The 21264-nt window shown below is 36.7% G+C and overlaps 2 protein-coding genes across 6 annotated transcripts in view; both read right to left on the bottom strand.

Moving 5' to 3' along the window:
- Nucleotides 1-291: 291 nt before the first annotated feature.
- Nucleotides 292-9538, bottom strand: plpp5 (phospholipid phosphatase 5). The gene is made up of 8 exons (XM_055039977.1): nt 9401-9538; nt 7321-7447; nt 7115-7223; nt 6619-6709; nt 6461-6524; nt 6233-6357; nt 5586-5756; nt 292-4404 (listed from the first exon to the last, which is right to left on the bottom strand). Exons 2-8 carry the CDS (start codon nt 7389-7391, stop codon nt 4235-4237), a joined length of 801 nt encoding a protein of 266 aa, XP_054895952.1. The 5' UTR covers nt 7392-7447; nt 9401-9538; the 3' UTR covers nt 292-4234.
- Nucleotides 9539-10836: 1298 nt separating this feature from the next.
- Nucleotides 10837-21264, bottom strand: part of nsd3 (nuclear receptor binding SET domain protein 3) — a 34144-nt gene continuing 23716 nt past the window's right edge. For 4 of the 5 annotated variants that reach the window (XM_055039358.1, XM_055039360.1, XM_055039361.1 and 1 more), the window contains 9 exons: nt 19427-19629; nt 19224-19336; nt 18990-19136; nt 18431-18553; nt 17512-17628; nt 16729-16870; nt 16536-16642; nt 16245-16449; nt 10837-15651 (listed from right to left, as the gene is read on the bottom strand). In XM_055039358.1, the coding sequence (XP_054895333.1) occupies nt 15410-15651; nt 16245-16449; nt 16536-16642; nt 16729-16870; nt 17512-17628; nt 18431-18553; nt 18990-19136; nt 19224-19336; nt 19427-19629 (1399 nt within the window). In that variant the 3' untranslated portion in view covers nt 10837-15409. The remainder of the gene's footprint in view (nt 15652-16244; nt 16450-16535; nt 16643-16728; nt 16871-17511; nt 17629-18430; nt 18554-18989; nt 19137-19223; nt 19337-19426; nt 19630-21264) is intronic. The other variant, XR_008606559.1, reaches the window with a different exon arrangement.

Below are 21264 nucleotides of genomic sequence, written 5' to 3'. Positions count from 1 at the left end.
GCGACCAGGAGTAAGGCTACGTCAGAGTTCTCAGACCACGCCCCCAGGAACAAATAAAATACACTGAAGAGCGAGGAGCACCTTATAAAATGTCCCATTACACAACTTTTTGTGATGTACTGTAATAAATGTGTTTTACTTCAATTGAATAGGAAAACTGTCCCAATATATGTGAAAACAAACCTGCCAATTTAACAGTGCATATGATATACATGTACAAATTATTTGTAAAATGTGGAGTTTTACTCACTGACCAAAGGACAAAAAAAAAAGACATTTAGACAGTTTTGTATTAGATGCATCTATGGTTTTAATTTTCAGTAAATTACCAAAAAGGAAAATATGCAAACACCAGGAATATTTTCCCAACACAGTAAAGTGTTCACTGAAAGCATCACAACATGGAGAGAAAAAAAAAACTAAAAACAAAAATCAGAACATCATCTCAGAATGAGCAGCTACATGTGGCTGTGATTCTAAAGCTAACAAGCCTGTTTGCATTGACCCGATACAAAACACATGAACTGAAAACCACAAGAAGCCTCACAAATGGACAGGAGCTGTGAGTTAAATTAGATGATGTTTAACTGTAAAACATGCACAATTTTATCAAAATCAAGAAGCCTAACATATAAAACCAAAGTGCCCTAGAATATGAATCTTAATTTAATAATCACCACATGTAAAAAAACAAAAATATTTTCAAGTAAAGTCAAACATTCCATGAAATTAAATATGCTAGTATTTCGATTTAAGGTCTGAAAGTGAGGTTTGTCCACCAGGTGTCCTTCTAATGTTAGGACATTCGTGTTTGACTCCATCAAAAATAACATTTGATAAATTTTGCTTTGAGGTAAGGAAAGGCGGCATGCCACATGGAAACACAGAGTTCTGTACATGTAAAACAGCAGGATGAGCTTGTGGTACAAGGCGTGGATCTGTAAAGTAACGCAGTAAACAAAGGCACAAAGTCACTCATTTTCTGACAAGTCTGATCGGAGTGCAGTGATTCTCACAGACGTGCTTTGAACCTGCAAACTTTGGCTGGTTTTACACAGATTGTAACAAGAGGTCCAACACAAGAAAAAAAAAAGAGCAGTGTAGCAGAGAAAGGCTGACATCTCAAGCAAAATTAAGCAATAGCACAAAATCGTTACAGAAAAATAATAAAACTGGACAAAACGAAGCAAAAAAAACAACCAAAAAATAAACACACAGGTAAACAATTTCCTTTTTTGAAAAACTAAAGTAGATGAGATGTGAGATTTTCATTTTGGCTTTTTGCAGCACCTGACCAGCAGGAGAGGTTCAACCTCTGTCGGGTCCAGTACAAAGATCTGGTCACTACCAAGTAGGCATGGGTCGGCTAGTGGTATCAAGATATGCAAAGGTTAAGGAAGAAAAAAAAGGTTAAAAATTGATTATTTGAGTGAGAAGTCAGAAAAAGTGCTGGAGCAGATGGAATAAGTCAGTTCTGCCTCTCTCCAACTTGTTGCTTTGCACTGACAGTCAGCTAGCTGAAGGAAAGTTACAACATCTGTAGAAGAAAAGCAAAACATTTCTCTGGTTGCAACAAACACTAAAATAAAAACAGATTTTTGTAGTTTGGAAACCAACCAATTAGCCCAGAGCAGACAGCCTGACTAAGTTTACCTCGCAAAAACTTGTTGGCGCGTTTACTTGAAAATCCCTACTCATTTTTTTATTCAACATTTCAGCAGGACTATTAATGGTTGCTTTTCTTTTATAAAAACAAGAAAAAACAAATAATTTATTTGTTTGTTAGATTCTTTTTATCACAGTGAAATTGTAGTATTTTTGCATAAAGTTATCACATTATGCAAATTTACCGACCCATGCTTACTACCAAAATCTAACTCACGGAGCGTTTTTCTTCGGCTTCAAGAAAAAAAAGCCACAATTCATTCGTAAAACCAGCAAAAACCATTTACAGTAAGTGTTAGATTCACTGAAACAAGGAAAGGTTTCCCTCACAGTTCCTTTACAGTCATAAAAATCTGTAACAATATGACCCACTGGGCTGTTCAGCAAGAGCAGAGACTAAAGTTAAAGTACAGCAGGCACTATCGTAACTCTGAAGCACAGCGTGGTGCTGCTACATTTGCTTGTTGTACTAAGAGTTTGTTGGCACATGAAGCCAGAGATTAAACACAAACAACATAACAATGATAAACATTCAAGAAATACTAAAGCAAAACAGAAAGACTTAGAGCAACACAAACAAAGGCAGCAATAAACAAGTCCTGCTGACGAAGCTGTCGTTAAGCTTTAAACAAAACGGATGGCTAATAAAGCAGCGCAACTAATTTTGAGACAATTATACAAGAAACCAACAACTTTTGTGGCTTCAGCCTCAACGAATGAAATGTGCATCAATCTAAAACTCCCAACACTGGACTACTACCTAAATAACAAATCTACCTTTGAAGGAAACAAACTACTAAAATTACTCCCACTTACTTTCCTCCCGTTTCCCTTCCTTTTCACATGAAATTATTCCTATAGTTCAGCTCTGCTTACACTAGATTCTCACTTAACATATCACAGAGCAAATTAACATAAAAAAAAGTATGAAACATAAATCATGATTACTCTTTTCACTGCTTTTCTAAGCAAATACACATCCTTATCAGTAACAGTCCTATTTATAATCCTGCTAATCTATGACTGAAAATAATAATAAAAAACAGTAATGACTGATTGTGGTAATTTTCAGTGGGGATATGTCAACAGGATGAGCACTGGAGAAATAAACACAGATAAAGAAGGTGAATTTTTCCTCTCCCAACAAAAGCACCCTTTTGTTGGAACAGTTTAACTCGAGGATTACAAAAAGTCAATAATTCAACACAGAACGGGGAGTAAACAGCCAGACTGTTAATGTGAGTGGACATGTTTTTGTTGAGCTGTAAGCTAAGAAAGAAAGAAGTTGCTTTACTTTAATGATAATTCTTCCTTTCTCTGTGTGTGAGCTAAATGAAGAAGATAACATTTCACTGCATTTCTCCTGGAAATGCTCACTGGAAAAATCACCGCCCTATTGAAATTCAAGAAACAGGCTTTACAAACATTATCTTTGTGTTGAAATAACAAACGTAAACAGAAAAAAACTGTTAGGAAAATTTGGTCAAAATTATATTTGCGTTTTAAAGAGGGGATGTGGAAAACGCTAGCATAAAAGGTCCCAGTTTCTTTTAGATCAATTTACAGCATGTCGCTGTCCTCCAAAGCAAAAACATACATAAATAAATACTTTCACAAAATGTTGGCAATGTCCTGCAAAGTTTCAGGGTTGTGCTTTGGCTACTTTGAGTCAAAAATGATGAACAGAGAAAAATCTGAGCCTAATGTTTCTGATCACTGAAAAACACAAAACCTCAAGAATTCTTTTGTCTGGATATCTTAGTTTACTTGAAATAAGTCAAAACTTTCTCACAAGTAACTTTTTAGCAAGCTATAAGAGCATCTTTTAAATCAATAATTGAATACTATTTCCACTGGTCAATTATTTGACTTATAAAAATGGTTGGAAAAATGTTTTTATTCTAAGAAATAATCTTCCAGTGGAGCTAGTATTTTCCATCAATATTAAGCAATTATTTATTAAAAATAAGCTCCAATATGTAGCTGAAAAGTTACTTGTAAGTTAGTTTAGTCTTATTTCACAAAGATAAGTGATAGGAAACTAGATCAAAAATACTTGGTAAGTTTTTGTGTTTTTGCAGTGTTGTGATCATTTCAATAGCAGAAGACCACTGAAGTAAAAGATCTGCATTGTTGTGGATCAGACCTTTAAAACCACAAATCTTCTATTCAGTCAAGAATAAAGACTAATGGAAATAAATTAGATCTAGTGTATGCATATCTGCTTCTTTAAAAAGTTCCAAGATAAACAATCAAGTCACCCAACAATGGCTAACGCAGCTAAGCAGTGGTTGTCAGTAACAGTCCTATAAAGGTACAGAACTGGGCTCAAGTCAAACCATGAAACTAAAATATCAGGTATGTTATGATACTTTTCAGTTTCTCTAATTAGAACTGTTGATGATTTGGTAATTCATTCATTCACAATCATAGAAATTTCAAAAGCTGCAGCGGTAATAACCAACAATAAATATAAACACTAACAAAGTTTCCATCCCGACCGTTTTGAAAACCGTAATTCCACGGATCTCCTTGTTATCCCGTGGAAAGCGTTCAGGTCGCAGCAGCTCTACAGAGGCAGGAGGAAGTTGGAGTTGGCCAACTTGCGCTCCTGCGCCGCGGGGACAGTCTCTCTCTGACGGATCGGTTTGTGGGAGTCCGGGTCCTGAAGCGGAGGAAAGTGCTGCCTGTAGCAGAGCCAGGCGAAGGCCAGACCCAACATGGACCCCACTAACACATCTGCACGGAGGACAACGAGTCAAGAAGTAAACCACACTTTGTTTGTTTAATTCATAACATCCTGATTTTGTTAATGCTTCTCAAGTTAAGTCTGAACAGTATGATCTGTTTCCTTTTCAACAAAGAGTTGATATGTGGAGAAAAACCTTTTGTAAAAATCAAATCAGTCCATTTTTCTTTGCTCATTGTAACTATCTTTAAGGGTTTATGCTTTTATTTTGGTAACTTTCTTGTTAAGGTAGCAATAGTAAAAGGATAAAAAAAAGAAAGCAACTCAATTTTAGCTTCAGTCAATAAGGGAACAAATTGATTGAAATTTGTGATTTCTGGAAAGAAATTAAAGGAAAGAATTGCACTAATATAATGGGGCGTGCATAATGATGGATGGTGAAAACTTTTGTAATTTTTATTTCTTCTTCTCTAGCTCTTATGTAGGTTGATGAATATATGGACAACTTTTATAAATCAATATTTAACCCTCACTTCTGGCTTTCTCAAAATGTACTGGATGCTACAAAAAATTAAAAACTTTTTTAATTTTAAATAATTTCTCATTCATTTTACCATTTAAAAAATAATAATAAATAGTAAATACTTAAAATCAAGCTGTTCTAATTCATCTTTAAGTACTTTGCTTTATCTCAGTAGTCTAAAAGAAAAGCCAAAAAAAGCTTTTTTTTATTTTTTTATTAAGGATGATTGAAAAAACCTCAAATAATTACATTTATAAGAATGACATATTCCAACTAGGGATGTACATGATGGCTGAAAAACATACAATATGTGTTTCATATCAGTGAACTGATAATTATTGACTAGCTTTTTGTTTAAAATATCTGAAATGCTGCCAAACTGGTGAGGGGATCTTTCCTGTTTTATCCACAGTGTCATCTCCAGTTGTACTTGTTTTCTCCTTTCACTCCATCCCGTTGTATGTATTTTTGAGCCTTTATGAGACTGCTGTGCAAGTTTATTAGCAGCTAGTTAGTTCAATCTAGCTCAGCTAGCTAGAAGAGGTTGAGTGACTGTAATACATAAGAGCTATGACTTACAGACTATAAGAAACAATGTTTTATTGTCTACAATCCTTTTTTTTAAAAGGTTTAGTGTAACGTCATTCCCCAAGTATCAGTTTCAGAAGCACATGTTGAAGTTATATTTTCTAGCCCAGAAACTCTGACCTTGCCAGTGGTGCTTATAGTCGCAGGTTCTGGAAAGAGCGATTACAGCTGCGATGAGCAGAGGCGTGAGGAAGGCACATAGCCGCCATGCTCTGCCTTGGCCGGTCGGACTGAAGCAGCGCAGCTTTCCTGCGATGTACAGCGCCGTGAAACCCAAACCTGCAAAGGCAACTGAGGGGAAAAAAACAAAAACATGAACTGAGAAATCAAGGCGAGAGGCGCTATTACTTTTGTTAGCATTTCGAGTAACCTTGGCGACGTCAATAGCGGAAAAGAACGAGCCAAATTCAAATCAAAACAAATTCTTACCGACTCTGTCTTGAGTCAGTTTAGAGTCAAAACAGAAACAGAATTTTGTCTCCCCCTCTGGGTCTCACTCACTCATGACAGGTTTCACAGAGGATTAATTAATGGCAACAGAACACTGAGGAGGGCAGACATGAAGAGAACTACTGAAATGGCGGAACGCTCAGTTCCAATAGAGGAGGGCAGAGCTTCCAGTTACAACTACAGAAGTCAATGTAAGACGACATGCTAGCGATGCCCTACATGCCAGTAGTAGCATTTTGGTTAACATTAGCATTTTTGGGTAAGGAATAGTTTCATAGAACCATTTTGGGACCAGTTCAATCAAAATGGCCGCTTACAGGAGGAGTGTCCGCTGGGAAAGCTTTTTCGTCCCTCTATGACAACATCTGGGTCACCGCTGCAGCGCAACTCCAAGTTCATCTGACCGTCCGGGAAACAGCGATAGAAGAAATCTGGCCTCGGCCTGAAGGGAATAAAAGCAGAGGCAGGATAATGTTTTCATTGGCAGGCAAAAAAAAAAATCTGAAAACAACAGCAAAATGATGTATGATGTTGAGACTTTTTACCTGCCAACTACAAGTTTGATGACGTTGGTAAAAACTCCATTGAGCACCAGAGTCAGAGTCACAGCTGGATGACGAGGAAACAACAGAGTCATGAAAAACACACGTCACCTCAAACAGGAAATGAGTCATGAACATGTTTGTAGGAGTTTATTTCTTACCCAGAGAGGCTTCTCTCAGATCGCCATGCTCCGACTTTATCAACAGGTTAAAAACCAGGATTATAATCAGGGGGGTTAAAACAGCCAAACTCTGAAAAGAGCAGCAGTAAATTTTAGAAACTAAACAGTCACTAAACCTGCAAACACGTCATTCTGTAGGAATAAAACCTCTTCAACCATTATCATCTGGCTGAGCTTCCAAAAACAGGTCAACCACGATGTTAAAAACAGACAGAAAAACAAAAATATAATTAAATGTAGCTTTTTTCCACCAAAAAATAAAATATTGCTATTGTGTTAATAAAAGATGTAGCACAACTTCACCATTATGCTCAGTTTTATTTTGGTCCATCACCAAAAAATTCCAATAAAATCCATTTCAAGTTTGTGTTTGTAACTTCCTCATATGAACATGAAGTAAAATACTTAATATTTTATAAAAATATGAAGTCAATTTAGAGCAGCTCGTTCTGTTCTAGAGCTCAGGGATACATACAAACATGAGTGGGGTTGGTACGTGGTCTGACTCCACGCGATGGAACTTGTACAGCCACATCTCCTCGGCCTGGATCTCCCGGTAGAAGGGAGGGAGCTGCTCCGTCACGCTAACAAACAACAAACAACACCGGTCCATAAAGCTGCACTGTGAACTACACTACCACATCAACCACTGTGATGTTTAAAAAAAAGAATAAAACTTACAGAAACACAAACAGAAGAGCACACCGGATGGAGATTTCCGACAGGAAACCTTGCAGCAGTCTCTTCTTCATTTTGGTTCTTGGTTTGGACTTCAGTCAACAGCAAACATCATCCCGCCACTTCTTTACTAAACAAGGATTAAAAAAAGACCAAAATACTTAAAAGCTTAAAGGAGATCATTACTAACTAGTTAGTAACACTCTGAGACCAGGTTATAATCATCTTAAATGAATAAAAAAGGGTATAAATATTCAAAATTTTCCAACACCACACTTCAGAGATACAAATAATACAAATGAACTAAATAATACCGTTTCAATTCACTATTATATATTATACCATTATTAGTAATATCTAACAGTATTTAACATTCTACAGCAGGAAAAGGTAAACTAAAAAAGACTAAATTCTATGTTTTGAAATGTCTCTTGTACACACACGAGTTTTCTGACGTTTAGCAAATAGAAATAAGTTTGATAATTTTAACTGACACAAACAGGATAATTTTGGTCTGATTTAACTTTGAGAAAAGAAAAAAAAATATGTGTCTTTTTATTATGTATATGAAAATATCAACTGTAAATAATGTTTCACAAATTTAGGCTTTTAATCAAACCTTAGATTGCCCTTTTTGCAAAACTATTGGTGAAAAAAAAAACTTTCAAAGTTTCTTAGAGTTTTTTCAGTAACTTTTTTTAATCATTGAGAATTTTATTGAATTTCACTGAAACCTGAATACAAAACTCCAAAAGCAAACAGTGCAGCAGACATCTCTGAGCTATTTCCCACATAGGCCCTAAGCTAGGAGTAATAAAACATGGCTTTGATTTTTTTTTATGTGGAGTTAATAAAAAAAGCAGCATAGAGGAGAGATAAAGTACATAAAGGCAGAAGGAGAGATAAAGTACATAAAGGCAGAAGGAGTTGGGGCAAAACAGAGGCTTCATACTCAGTGCTACAGCTGCAGTCAAGACTCATCAGACCAGGTTTTGTCCTATTTCGGTAAGAAAGAGTCAATCACAGCCAGAGTTTCTGGTTCGAAAAAATTTAAAGTGATCTTAGAATAACAGACACATTAAAGGGATGAAAATACTTTGAGCTTCTTGTATTTAAGACCAGTGGTTGATTGATATTTCCATGGCTGATTGCAATTTTTGGAAATCAGACGTATCACCTTTTTTGTTGTATTTGGACAGAAAAGGTTTTCAGTCTTTTTAATCTTCTTTTTTTGTTGTTTTTAATAAACAGGAATGATAATTTTGCCTATTTCTGATGGAAAGTAGCATCACTGCACTACAAAATGACATGAAAGAAGACCTTGTTTATCTTTCTGTAACTGAGCTGATGGTGGCGGTGATTTGAGCAGTGATTCCAGTTTAACCTGCTGGCTGTATGTGTTACATTCGGCCTTGAAACACTTATATAAATAGTTCTAATGTCATTTAAGTACAGATCCAGAGAGAGAGATCCATTGTTGTTGGCCTTAACTCTCTCCTCTTACTGGTTGAAAGCTTGCTGTTATAATCCTGTTCCGTCTGCCTGCAGATTAATTTCCTTGGTTAACCCTTTGCCAATAAACAATTTTCAACGAGTGTCAAATACCAGATTATTTACTGGCTTGTTGATATTTTTATCTGCCTTTATGAAAACACGTTATGACTTATTTACATAAGTATTGTTGATAATGTGAATTAAACCTGTTAAATCGTTGCCAGGAAGTGCATTTGGGATTTCTCAGCGGGCTCAGCAGTTTACTTACACTTATGAATAAAATATGTTACATTACATATTAAATCTGACACAAAGGCCAACATGCTGCACCTGTAAACCCTCCACATCAAGGTGAAAGTGTTATTAAAAGGGCTCAGCTTTACTAAATACATATTTAGGTAATTGTAAAATTAAACCAATCTACAAACTAAAACTTGTCAGGATAGAGAAATGTCAAATAAATAGAAAAAAAATCAAGTGGAAGCAGATTTGTAATAAGCTAAGCTAGCATTTGTCAAACAACAATACATCCTTCCTCTGATTAATTTCCGTGCTATCGTTAAAGGAGCAGAGTGTCTCAGTTACTAACCTTAAACAGGCCGGAATTCATCTCTCCATACTTGATTTAACTCGTTAATTTCACAACACGAGCCTCGGCATCCCTCTTTTTCTGCAGACACTGGAGGTATTTGAAGAAACAGAGGTGTCACGGAAGGGGATAGCTGCAAGTGAAGCTAACGGCTAAAACTGACTCTTCCGGTTTGTAGTTTCACAATAAAATTCCAAGTACAAGCGAGGCAAATACTATCGTTTTTATCTTTTTTAGTAATAATAATAATAATAATAATAATAATAATATATTTTACTACTATTATTTCTTTGCTTAATTTTAGTTTTTTTCCCTTCAATTTCTTGGTTGTGCAATAGAATCAGCAGTCACTGTGAAACAAAATTGTTTTCTTTTTGTAGTTGTTAAAACTGGTACATTTCTGCCTGGAAATTAATTTTGGAATAGCACTTTTTAAAGAGTTTCATGACATCTGCATTCTTAGTTTTTTTCTTGTTTTACAGTGAGACACATGTAACATAAACCCATTTGTCATAATAATTATTTTTCTAATTGTTTATGAAATAGTAGTATTAGGTTTTAATCCTGTGCATTATTAATACATAAAATGTATGTTTTAAAATGACACAAATTAAAGTAAGGTAAAAGCACTTTAGCCAAAGTATGCTAAAAATAACTATACTTTTATATATGATCTTAACATTACCTGCATCCATAAATAATTGATGAAGTTCACGTGAAACTAAACTTTTTTTTTTAGAATGCATGCATATTTCTTTATTTATATTTTTGGAGTTCTGAAAACCGGAAGTTTCGATACGGCCCAGTTTGTTAAGCTTTGACACGTGGATGCAAGAAGCCACGTCACATTACGACTCGCCATCCAGAGGTTGCATCTACTTGTATTGAAAAATATTTACGTATTTTTCACTTTTCACATAAAAAGTAGGTATTAATCCTCTTGGATGTTTTATTCTTGTTATTGTTTTAAGAAAAGTTGATCATGATTAACAAAATTTGGGCTTCTTTAGATCAAAAATTACATATTTTTCAATCTATCTATAGACTGACATATATATATATATATATATATATATATATATATATATATATATATATATATATATATATATATATATATATATATATATATATATATATACAAAAACCAAATTTAATGTAAAAGTGAAAGCCAATTTCTACAAAATAGTGACAATATACATATGTGATTACATATATATTCACCTATTAAACTTTTAAGTAGATGCACCTTTGGAGTCTGTGGATGGATCTCCGTTATGCAATTTTACTCCTTTATTAATTTTGTCAAATGTGATTGATTTGTAGAAGGAATAAAAGAGCAAAACATTCAAAGGGCTGCATATTTTTTAAAATATCAATAGATGAATGTTATATGTTGCAACACAGATGGTTAAAAAGTGAAGCAGAAAGAAATGTTTCACTGAGACAGAGTACAGCTTTATTAAAGTCAAACTTCAGGCATGTCTGAACTCTTCAAACTCAACTTCAGAATGAAAAAGGACAGAATCAATATCTCCAAATAAAAAGACAGATCATGTACAAAAAGAAGAGTGTCTCTCAACAGTCACACACATTTAGAAGCAGAATTTTACAGGCAAAAATAAAAATAAAAAAAGAGCACACCACAGTAACATGAGTCTATGCAAATTCAATGCAAAGTATTTACAAGTTCCTCGACAATGTGTGTGTGGTATGCAGTAACACAGGTAGTTAACATGGCGGTGTGTGTTCATCCACGGTTTAATCGAAGCAACACCAAGAGAGATAGATATGACCCCAGTCAGAGTTACTGTGAGCAGGTTTCCTACGAGTAAGAAGAGATGAAGAGTGCTTATGCAGGTGAAATTATTCATTTATTCCAACACTATTTGACAGGATGTCAGGTGAGACCTCAACAACAGACGGCCCAACATTGCACAAAAAAAAAAAAAGACGTCACAGTGAACTGAAACATTCCCTTTGATAAACAAAGGGAAGAGGGATCGGGTGTTCCTTCGTAGATTTGAAATAAAAATCAGAGTTACGGGTCACTTAAAGGAGAAAATAAAAGCATAAAACCAGACGGAGAGACGATTAAAGCAGTAACACTTCAGCTGCGTCAGCTCAGCAGGGCAGGAGGCAACCAACTGGCACAAAGATGCAAGTGCGATCATGCGATCTACAGGTGCAAAGAAAAACAAAAATAAAGGCTGTTTGGGTTTTTTTTCCTTTCTTTTTTTTTTTTGCAGACTCTCTGTGCAATGTGGTGAAAATCAAACAAAAGTAAATACAGCCAAACATTGGCATCGATTGGAATCGTCTGATGTTGGAAGCATGCACTCCACCTCGACAACATTCACCATTACAACAAAAACAGAGGCTTCAGTGGGAATTATACAGCCACAAAAACCAGAAGATATTCCCTCAAGCAACAAGGAGGCTTATGTGAGAAAAGCAAAGACATACAGAAACATCAAGTGTTAAGTTCGCAAAGGAAAGTGCCTTAATGGTGCACTAAAGAAGTTCTATTAAAATAAAAAAATTAAAAAAACAGAGCTTAGAGAAGCCATCACTTTCAGCTCTTTGGATTAGTTTCATAATTAGCTCAACTCCAATGTGTAATTTTTCTGATTATTTGATTTGAAAAGGTGAAAATGTGAAAACGTCCAGCAAAACTGGAGTTAAAAAGAAATATTCTAATTATTTTCTTTTTTTCCTACATTCAGCTACAAGTTTAATAGAGAAAAAGAAAGCTTAAACTACAGGAGAAGAGCAAAAATGCTCCTAAACATAAATCTTTCAATGCAATTATCTGTAATTCATCCAGGTCTTAATTATGTGACATGAGAAACGCGTATAATATTTTAGCCAATAACTGCTGAAAAGCTGCAACACTGGTTCTGCTGAAAAACAAAAAACAAAAGCAACAGCAACTTTAAAGACACTTTAAAAGAAAGAGGATGGCAACATTGGCACTTTTTCACCCTGTGACCCCCAAAAATGTCTTCCATGGGCAAAAATGAAGAAGAAAAGCAGAAAATTCTCTCATCCTGTCATGATTACATTTATCTGCAACAAAAAACCCTTGCATTTCAATATCGAACTGCGTTAAAACACCGATTACAGTGAGTCATAATACAGGCCGACAAGCAGCTGCTGTCACCAAATGTGGAATCATTACACCAAATGTAAGAAAATGATTAGATACAGGCATAAAACATAAAACTCCCCGTGCGTGTGTGTGTTTTTTTTATCTCATTATTTCATCATCTATGTTACACCGTGGTGAGAAGGGAGATGAGTTACTGCACTGGTGTTTGAAAAAAGAAATCTGTATAAAATGCGGTGCAATAAATACAAAAACTTTAGTTCTGACTTGATGAGCAATTTAAAAACACTGTACAGAAGTTTATGTTTGTACATCATACTGGACTGGATTGTTGTTACACCATTTCTTCCTGCAAACAAACAAAAAGAAGTGCCTCTGGAGTATTTTTTTCTCCTGTTTAAATCCAAAGCTGGGGTGGCAGTTTATTCCTATTTGGGCCCCCCTCTGTCCAAAACAACCACAACAAAATAAACTCCTAGCAATTAGGCCACTTTTGTTTAAAAAGAAAGAAAAAGGAGACCTAGCATTCACAATGTTTCCAACTAAGAGGCAAAAACAGTCACAACACAGATTAAACTCCAATGTTATAACAAGAAGAGGTATCTGTTTTTTGAAATACTTGTCCGTCCGTCCGTGTATTTCTGTGTCTGCCCGTGTGAAAGTGCTTTTCATAGGTTTGGCAAAAACATAAAAAGAAACGCCGTCACAGTACACGGGTGAAATGAAACAACTGAAATGAGCCGCAACCTTCTGCAGCGTGCCGAAAATTAAAACTTAAGGCTTATTAACAATACTTGAAACACAGCACCAGTGATCACAAGCTGGGCCTTCCCCCACCTTCTCCATTTACTATACAGGTAACAGGAATTAAGTAAAGGACGCGTGAGAACGTTAAAAAAAATCCCCAGAAAACCGAGAAGTTCTTCCAGACGCGACAGAAGAGCCTCCGCCGTCCTGATTTTTAAGTACTTTACAATATGGTGAGCCAATTATGTACACAATGGCGAGTGGGACTGGCAATATGAAATCACAAGTACTTCTGTAATGTCATACCATTACACTATATACCATTATATTTCACCTTAATAGGACTATTTTCACAAAGAGGTCTGTGTAATGTTCAACACCGAAACAAACAAACGTAATACACCACTCACCGAGATGAAGTGAGAGAAATCTGTCTGTAAACATTAACAACATAGATACTGTATATAATTATATTCATCTATACCCCATAAGTATATTAAAAAGCATGTTCAAGGAAGATTGGAATGTAGTGTGGTCCTGGAAAACAAAAACAAACAAACAAAAAAAGTAAAATTGCACAAATTTGGTCATTTCGACGAGAAAGAAGAAGTCGGGTGGCGAGTTGTGTCGGAGGCGATGAAGAAGAGCTGCCTCGTCTACGTCGTTTACAGCAGGTAAACGGGGGAGGAGAGCAGCACGGCGGGTGGAGAGGTTCGACGTAGCACCTCCCTTCCTCCTCCTCTTCCTCCTCTCTAACCTTTCTGAGATCTTCAGAGCGCCGAACACTTACAGGACTGTGGAAAAAGTGTTCACCTTCTTACAGGTTTCTCTGGTTTTTCAGTCACGTTTAAATGTTTTAGATCAAATAATGTTCAATATCAGAGCTACATAATCTGACTGAACACAAAAAGCTGCTTTCAAATGATGATATCATTTACAGAGGAAAGAAGAAGCTGCTCACAGCAACCTGAGTCTATAAAGATGTACCTGCCTACACCTGTCTCATAAATCGTCAATTAACAGGAAATTAATCCCAGGTGATCAACAGTTTAACAGATTAAAATATGCCAAAATATCTCATAAACCATCTTATTGGTCACTGATCACTCTGGTAATGGTTACAATTATATTTCTATGGCTTTTAGATTCACTGCAAAAACAAAACTTTACCAAGGATTCCAGGTTTCTAGAGCAAATATCTTGTCACACTTGAATTAAGACAAATTTAACTTATAAAGATATGGAAGCTTGTTTTAAGAAAATAATTCCTTGATATTGATGAGAAAGTGCTAGTTCCATCGCCAAATAATTCCACTTATGGGAAAACTGTCTCGTTAAAATAAGCTCCTACATCTTCCTGAAAAGTTACTTGTAAGTCAGTTTTGTCTTATTTCAAGTGTAACAACATATGTACTCTAGAAACCAAAAATACTTGGCAATTTCTGCAGTGAAAACATGGAAAAGTGGTGTCTCCACGTCTGAGTGACGTTCAAAAGGTCATTATGAAGGTTTTAAAGAGGTCTAGTCAAAGTCTGAAGCTCGTTCAGATGGAGAAACTATCACATTATGTCACTGATGTCCAAAATTTTGCTGTGTTTGAGCTGAAAAACAGCAAAGAATATATCAAATATTTCTATCCAAGTATTTGTGAGAAATTACTTTCCTACCTTTAGCCAGGTTCCTTTGATTAGCTTTTCCTCCTTTAAATAAATCAAATCATCTTTTGAATGAATGTTTTTGGATTCAAACAGATTGTGCTTGATATTAAAATTTGCCTGATGATGCAAAACATTTAAATGTGACAAAAAAGAGCCAACAGTAAAAGAAGAAACACAGTAAGGTCTGGGCCCTCCGGGGGGCGCAGACGAGCTGTAGAAAGTGTAACTATTTTTTATCTTTTATGGCGAGAGAGGAGAGAAAACAGCACATGATTATGCTCAATCACCTTTCCGTGTTGTTCCTTCAGTCGTTCTACTCTCTCTGCCAACAGCATCAGTTCATCGGCGTGTCCCAGCCGCTAGCGGCAGCTATCGCACCGCTTAAAAACCAGAAAAAACAAACAAAAACAAACACTGTATCCCCTTTGTGAAGTGCGCCGCTGCAGACGTCAGAGAGCACTTCGCTGGGAATGAGGTATAGTGGAAGTTGCGGCTTCACTCTTTAAACTCCTCTTTGACCCTGACCGGGCTCCGATCGAAGCGCCGCGGCTGAGTCGAGCCGGAGCCCAGCGGACTGAGCGGGTCGTGGTTGGAGCAACAGAGGCGGTCGTCCAGAGCGGAGGCGGCGAGCGCCCCCGCCTCATGGTCCCGGCAGAACGAACGGGGGCAGAAGTCGCAGAGTGACGAAGCCGAGGCGCCGCATACGCTGCAGTCGTGCCACGGACATTCCCAGCGTCCTACAGAGGAAAGAAGCTTGAAGATAAGGACTAAACCAAAGCTTTAAAAATTACCCATGCTTCCTTGAACAGGTTAGAATGAGTCGAAGGGCAATGCAAAACATGATCATTACAGTTTTTGCACAAAATCAGTTGTAAATGATGAGATTTCATTTGGCTGGGCTGGCTGGGGTTGCGAGGTAACGTCGCAGGAAGATTTTTGAAACGGATAATTTCCAGATACCAAAAACATAAAATGGTCTTTTTAAGCACTTTGGCTGTTTTTAGAGGCAGCAGAGACCCAAATGAGAGCATAAAAACATCCATGATGAGAATTTTACCCATTTTGTTTTTGTCAATGAATGTTTTTAAGGCTCTTCTTACTGATTTTGAGGAGAAATTATCTTCTGTCTATAAATATTTTGATAAATCTTTTAACTAATTTATTTATGATGGCGCTAATTTTTCCTGTTTTGCTGTAAATGTTCTGTAAACACTGTGTGATGTGTGAGAATCTTGGTCAAGATACTCTTGCAAGATATATTTTTAATTTCAATTAGATTTTGCTGTCAAAATTCAGATTAACAACAAAAAATGATGAAAGTTGTGTTTACCGTATGGTGGCTTGGTGAGGTTGAGACACAGCAGGTGATACGCTTTCGGACAGTCTTTCCTGTCACACATCACCAGCTCTCCTCCTTCTCCGCAGCAGAAACAGACGTAATCGTGTGTGTGTTTGCCCTCCGGACGCAGCTTCCGCTTCTTGGGCTTCAGCTTGCCGTTCTTAGCCTTCTCCTCCTTCTCCATCACCACGGCACTCTGGAGAAAAAAAACAAAAGACGTCAGGTTTGAAGTTTCACCAATCTCTGGTTTGCTTTCGGAACGTTTGGAGTAAACACGCTCACCGTCGGCTGAACACCGAGGAACCCCGAGCAGTTGTCAGACCCGCAGTGGCAGGACATCCTTCGGTTACCCACACAGTGTAGGTTGTAGTTGAACGTCAACTCTGTGCCTGCAGACAAAACAACAACAAGTCCCCCAGTAAATGGTGTGTCTGTCATGAAAACAGGTGCCACAGACGCTCCGTCTTCAACTCACCAGCCTCGATGTCGCAGAGGGCGAAGAGCCCGATGCGAACGTCTCCGTTCACCGTCCACTTCTGGGTTTCACAGTTGGGGCTGCAGCTGTGGTTCATGAAACGAGACGAGTTTCCTTTTGGGCCGGCGTCTATCACTCGGTCCTGTCCAGCAATATCGAAAACACAGAAGCTTCATTAATCTTTTAATTAACTAAAACTTAAACTCATTGTTGCCTTTGATGCCATGTTGTTTCAAAGGTTTTAAAGATTTATTTGAACTCCCAAGAGTTTCCACTCTCCAGAGTTTCAACACTGAGACCACAAGTTTTAAAAATTTAAGGTGGATTACCTCTAATCCAGAGTTAAAACTGTACATAAAGACTCAAACATTTCATAAACATCTAACATCTTCTTTAAAGTTCCATCAAAAAGCCAGAGAGAGCTTCAAGAGATTTTCAGCTAAAAATAAAACATTGAGAAAAAAAACCCAGAAGATGTTTTTACGGCTGAACGTTTTATGAACATAAAAACATTTTATAATGTTCCAGGCATTTTCCTCAAGAAAAATTATTTGGTAGGTGAAGTTTTTTTTTTGCAACATGACTGATGATGTGTTTTCTGCCATTTAATATATTTTATGGAAGCATTATGTTTTTTCAGTCTATAAATTAAAGTGTTAATCAGTTACTATTTTACAGCATTTTATGATTAATGGTGTATTTTTGTGATCAATCAACATGCCAGCGTTTTTACGACATTGATTCATTTCCACGTTTCCACAGCATCAGCAGCAGCATCTTTACCTTGGTTAAGGTGAGCATGTAGAAGTTGGTCACGTGATTTTCATGGGCTCGTTTGATTCGCTGCTGGCATTCCTCCGAGTCTATAACTTCTCCCACGTATTCGGTCACAAAGTCACCCTGAAAGAAACGAAAAATGCTTTTATTACACTTTTTATTTCACTAAGCATGAACCAGACGCCTTTATCTGACTAATCAGTCATAACAACAGCATATTGAATGACAGGTTTTGATTTCAGCAACCTCCTAAAACATAATTGCATCAAAAATTTCAGTTTTACATTCAAACACAAAATTATGATCTACACTTGTTTCCAGTGCATCATCATTTAGTTAACAGATTGTAGAAATAAGTCTGTCAAGATAACAAATTGATCAATTATCCCAGTAATTATTGTATAAACCTGTTAAAGAGACATAAATCTGTTAGAATATTAATAAATAGTTGTAGTTACATTGGAGTAGTACTTTTTAAAATTAAATAACAGAATATCTTTTGCTAAAGTATTTGTCTTTATGTACAGCAGTAAATGCCGTATAATATGACATAAAGTAAGATTGAAGTCGAAGTGTAGTAGAAGTAAGAAATACTGCCACCTGCAGGTGCGAGTTAGTACTCACATGTTTTTGACTATTTTTGTAGAAAATTTAAATAAATTCACAATTATGGATTATTTCGAAACAGTGTGGGGAGCTACTGTTTTTACGTGAAGTTAAAAAAAACTGGAGGGGCAGAAAAAGATCAAACCTGGTTTGATTTGATTGATAAAATTATATTTAAGCATTCAACTGTTATGTTGAATACACCATTTATGCACCCTGTGGAAATTAGAGGGCCACATAAATATTTATGGTGTGCTGGATTTGGCCCTCGAGCCTCAAGTTTGACACATATGGTCCAGACGTTGGGCTCAGCTCTCACCTTGCGGAGCGTTTGGTTCGTTCTGAGCCCCCAGCCACATCCCTCCGTCTTCATCGCCTCAGTTTCTGCGTACAGCCGCTTGGAGAAGCACTGGTTCTCACATCGGTCTCCTGCAGGACACACCTGACGCAAACAAGATGGAGGTCACACTTTGGGTTTTAGTCATTAAAACGTTACACTGCAAAAACGCAAAATCTTAAGGATTTTCAGTCTAGCGAAAATATCATATTACACTTGGAATAAGACAAAACTAATGATGAGTAGTATCCTGCTACAACTTCCAGTTGTTTTCTTCATCTTTTTCACCAGCAGTAACATCTGGTTGTTGATCATGTGAATTGTGTGATGTACGAAAAAAAATGTTTTTATTGCAGGTTTAAGAAATACACAAATTTTGTAGCAGCTGTAAAAACCCCACCTCATCCTAGCGTAAAAAGCTTTTTATCAAAAAAAACGAGAGCTTTTTCTACATAGGTCCGTTAAGCACATAACATTTTTGAATTTCACATTTTATGGTCAACGGAAATGAAGCTGTTTATCAAACAAAGGGGATACAAACCTGCGGGTGACACTCGTACTGCAGCATACGGTTGAGACACTGGGAGTCGAGGCTGCAAGGACGCTCCTCTGTTGGTTTGCAATTGCATCGAGGGATTTCCGACAAGTCGGCCACGTGCATCTGCACCTTACCCACTGGCTTATTGGACTGTTACAGAAAAAACAGAATAAAGCCTCTAAGATAGAGTCTACTGAAGCGTTTTTGTGTATTTTGAGATGTTAAAGGAATGTAAACCTTGATGATTTTGTATGGTGGAGGTTTGCGGGAGTTGCGTTCCTGCTCCAGAGCTTCCCTGCTCTCCCTCTGAGCCTTGAGCTCCTGAAACCGCCGAGCCGCTTCTTCCAGAGCTGAAACACGAACAGCATCACATGAAATCCCTTCAGCTGTGTCGTGAGGCAACAGAAACCCAAACAAGTTGAAAAAGGTTAAAATCTCACCTTTCTTGAAGGTTTTGTTGATGTTGATCTGACCCGTGACAAAGTTCTTGTCGTTCTCTACGTAGGGGAACACGCGGCCCTGGTTAATCCAGTAGTAGTCGTGGGAACCAAAGAAGAAGACCGGGAAGTCGCCGATGTCGTGCCGAAGGCTCTGGATATTTGATGGCACCAAGCGAGGGTTGCAGATCTCAGCCGGCCACCATCTAACGAGGAACGTCGAACGTAACGAGACGGAGAGAAGAATTAGAAAAGTAATTACGGAGCGTGAGATCTATGGTATTTTATTTAAAAGTGACTTTGAACAGGTTAGGATAGATTTATGGGCTAAACAAAACATATTCATTACATTTTTTCACAAAATTATTCTTAGATCATGATATTTTAGTCTGGTCAGTTTATTTTGAGCTCTTTGGGACTCTTGTCACTTTAAATCCATCTCAATGTTTACATTCGCACAGGAAAATGGCTGCAAATGTTTTATTCAACCGTCTTTTCTGAATGGTAAATCAACAACAAACCATCTATCTCTTTCAGCAGGAATGAAAGAGATAGATAAAACCAGCTCACCAAATTTGCTGGACCTCTGCTGGGGTTGCTAGGTAAAAGCTCTTTTTAAAACTAAATTGAAGTACAAAAACGTGCAAAATGTGAATTTTGTATAATAGGTTCCGTTTAATTGCCCAGCATTTGTTTGAATTTAATTAGAAAATCAGCATTTTTATACATAATCCAATAAAAAAATTTATCTTCTTAAGTAGATTGATAATTACATAAATCTGGTAGAGCATTCTAATCTAATGTCATTTCATTTATCTATAAATAGTGCCATAAACCGGGATTAACCTGATTCTACAAACAATTGCATTTCTACACAATTATTCAAAACTGATTTAGTTTTTAGATGCTGCTCATTCACATGTGATTTTCTGTTTTTCATACAATTACTGAATTAAACCACAAATATCTGAGTTTGGAGTATTTATTTAAGGCAAAGTTGAACAGAGATTCATCCTCCACTGAAGCGCAAAAACAAATGAATTTCTGTATTATTCACCTCAGCAAAGCTCACAGTGTTTACATTAATATTTGCTCCAGCTTGCTCTAGCAATCTGCAGGACAAAACAAGCCCGCATGCCTCTTTTAGAGAGACAAGGTGATGCCAACGAGGTTAATAAAATCAAATCTCCTCTTGATTCATTTCAGGAAACATTTTGCTGAACAGTTTCCAGGAAAACACAGAACATCCATCTAAAACATCACATCCTGTTTTATTTCAGAAAGTGACTCGTTTTTTAACATCTAAAAATAAAGAATAATAAAAATCAGTGAGTTTCTGAGAGGCTGATGTTAAAGAGTTCGTCTTTAGTTGCTTTCTTTCACCTGCAAGGTTCAGATATTACAGGTACCCAGACTAAAGGCTTTCTTTTTTCGAAGGATAAAAGCAGGTGATGCCAAAATGTTCCTTTTTTCACTTCTCTTAACAATGACAGGGTAAGAACTCCTGCAGCATTTATACAGCAATGTGAAAGCTTTTAAACTGGGCTTAATGAGCAGATTTTTTTTACATAGACTCCATCATTTAATTTATTTGTCATTTGTGTTTTCTTTAATTTAGTTTGGATATTTAAAACGTCTTCCAGTTCCAGATTTAAATGTTGATTAGAGATTAGTTTATAGATCTTTAAGAATATGGATTATTATTTTACCATTGTCTTTAAATTATTTGAAATTGGTCTTAAAACAACAATAGTTTATCGCAATAACTTCTGTGATAATTTATCGTCCAGTAAAATTTATTGTGACATGTCTCGGTCCACCCAGGCGTTTTCCACTGCTGA

This window comes from Poeciliopsis prolifica, unplaced genomic scaffold, assembly GCF_027474105.1.
Source record: "Poeciliopsis prolifica strain line A6 unplaced genomic scaffold, Auburn_PproV2 SCAFFOLD014, whole genome shotgun sequence".
Classification (NCBI taxonomy): domain Eukaryota; kingdom Metazoa; phylum Chordata; class Actinopteri; order Cyprinodontiformes; family Poeciliidae; genus Poeciliopsis; species Poeciliopsis prolifica.
The sequence above is the reverse complement of the archived record's forward strand: the minus strand, read 5'-3'. Positions and strand labels throughout refer to the sequence as shown.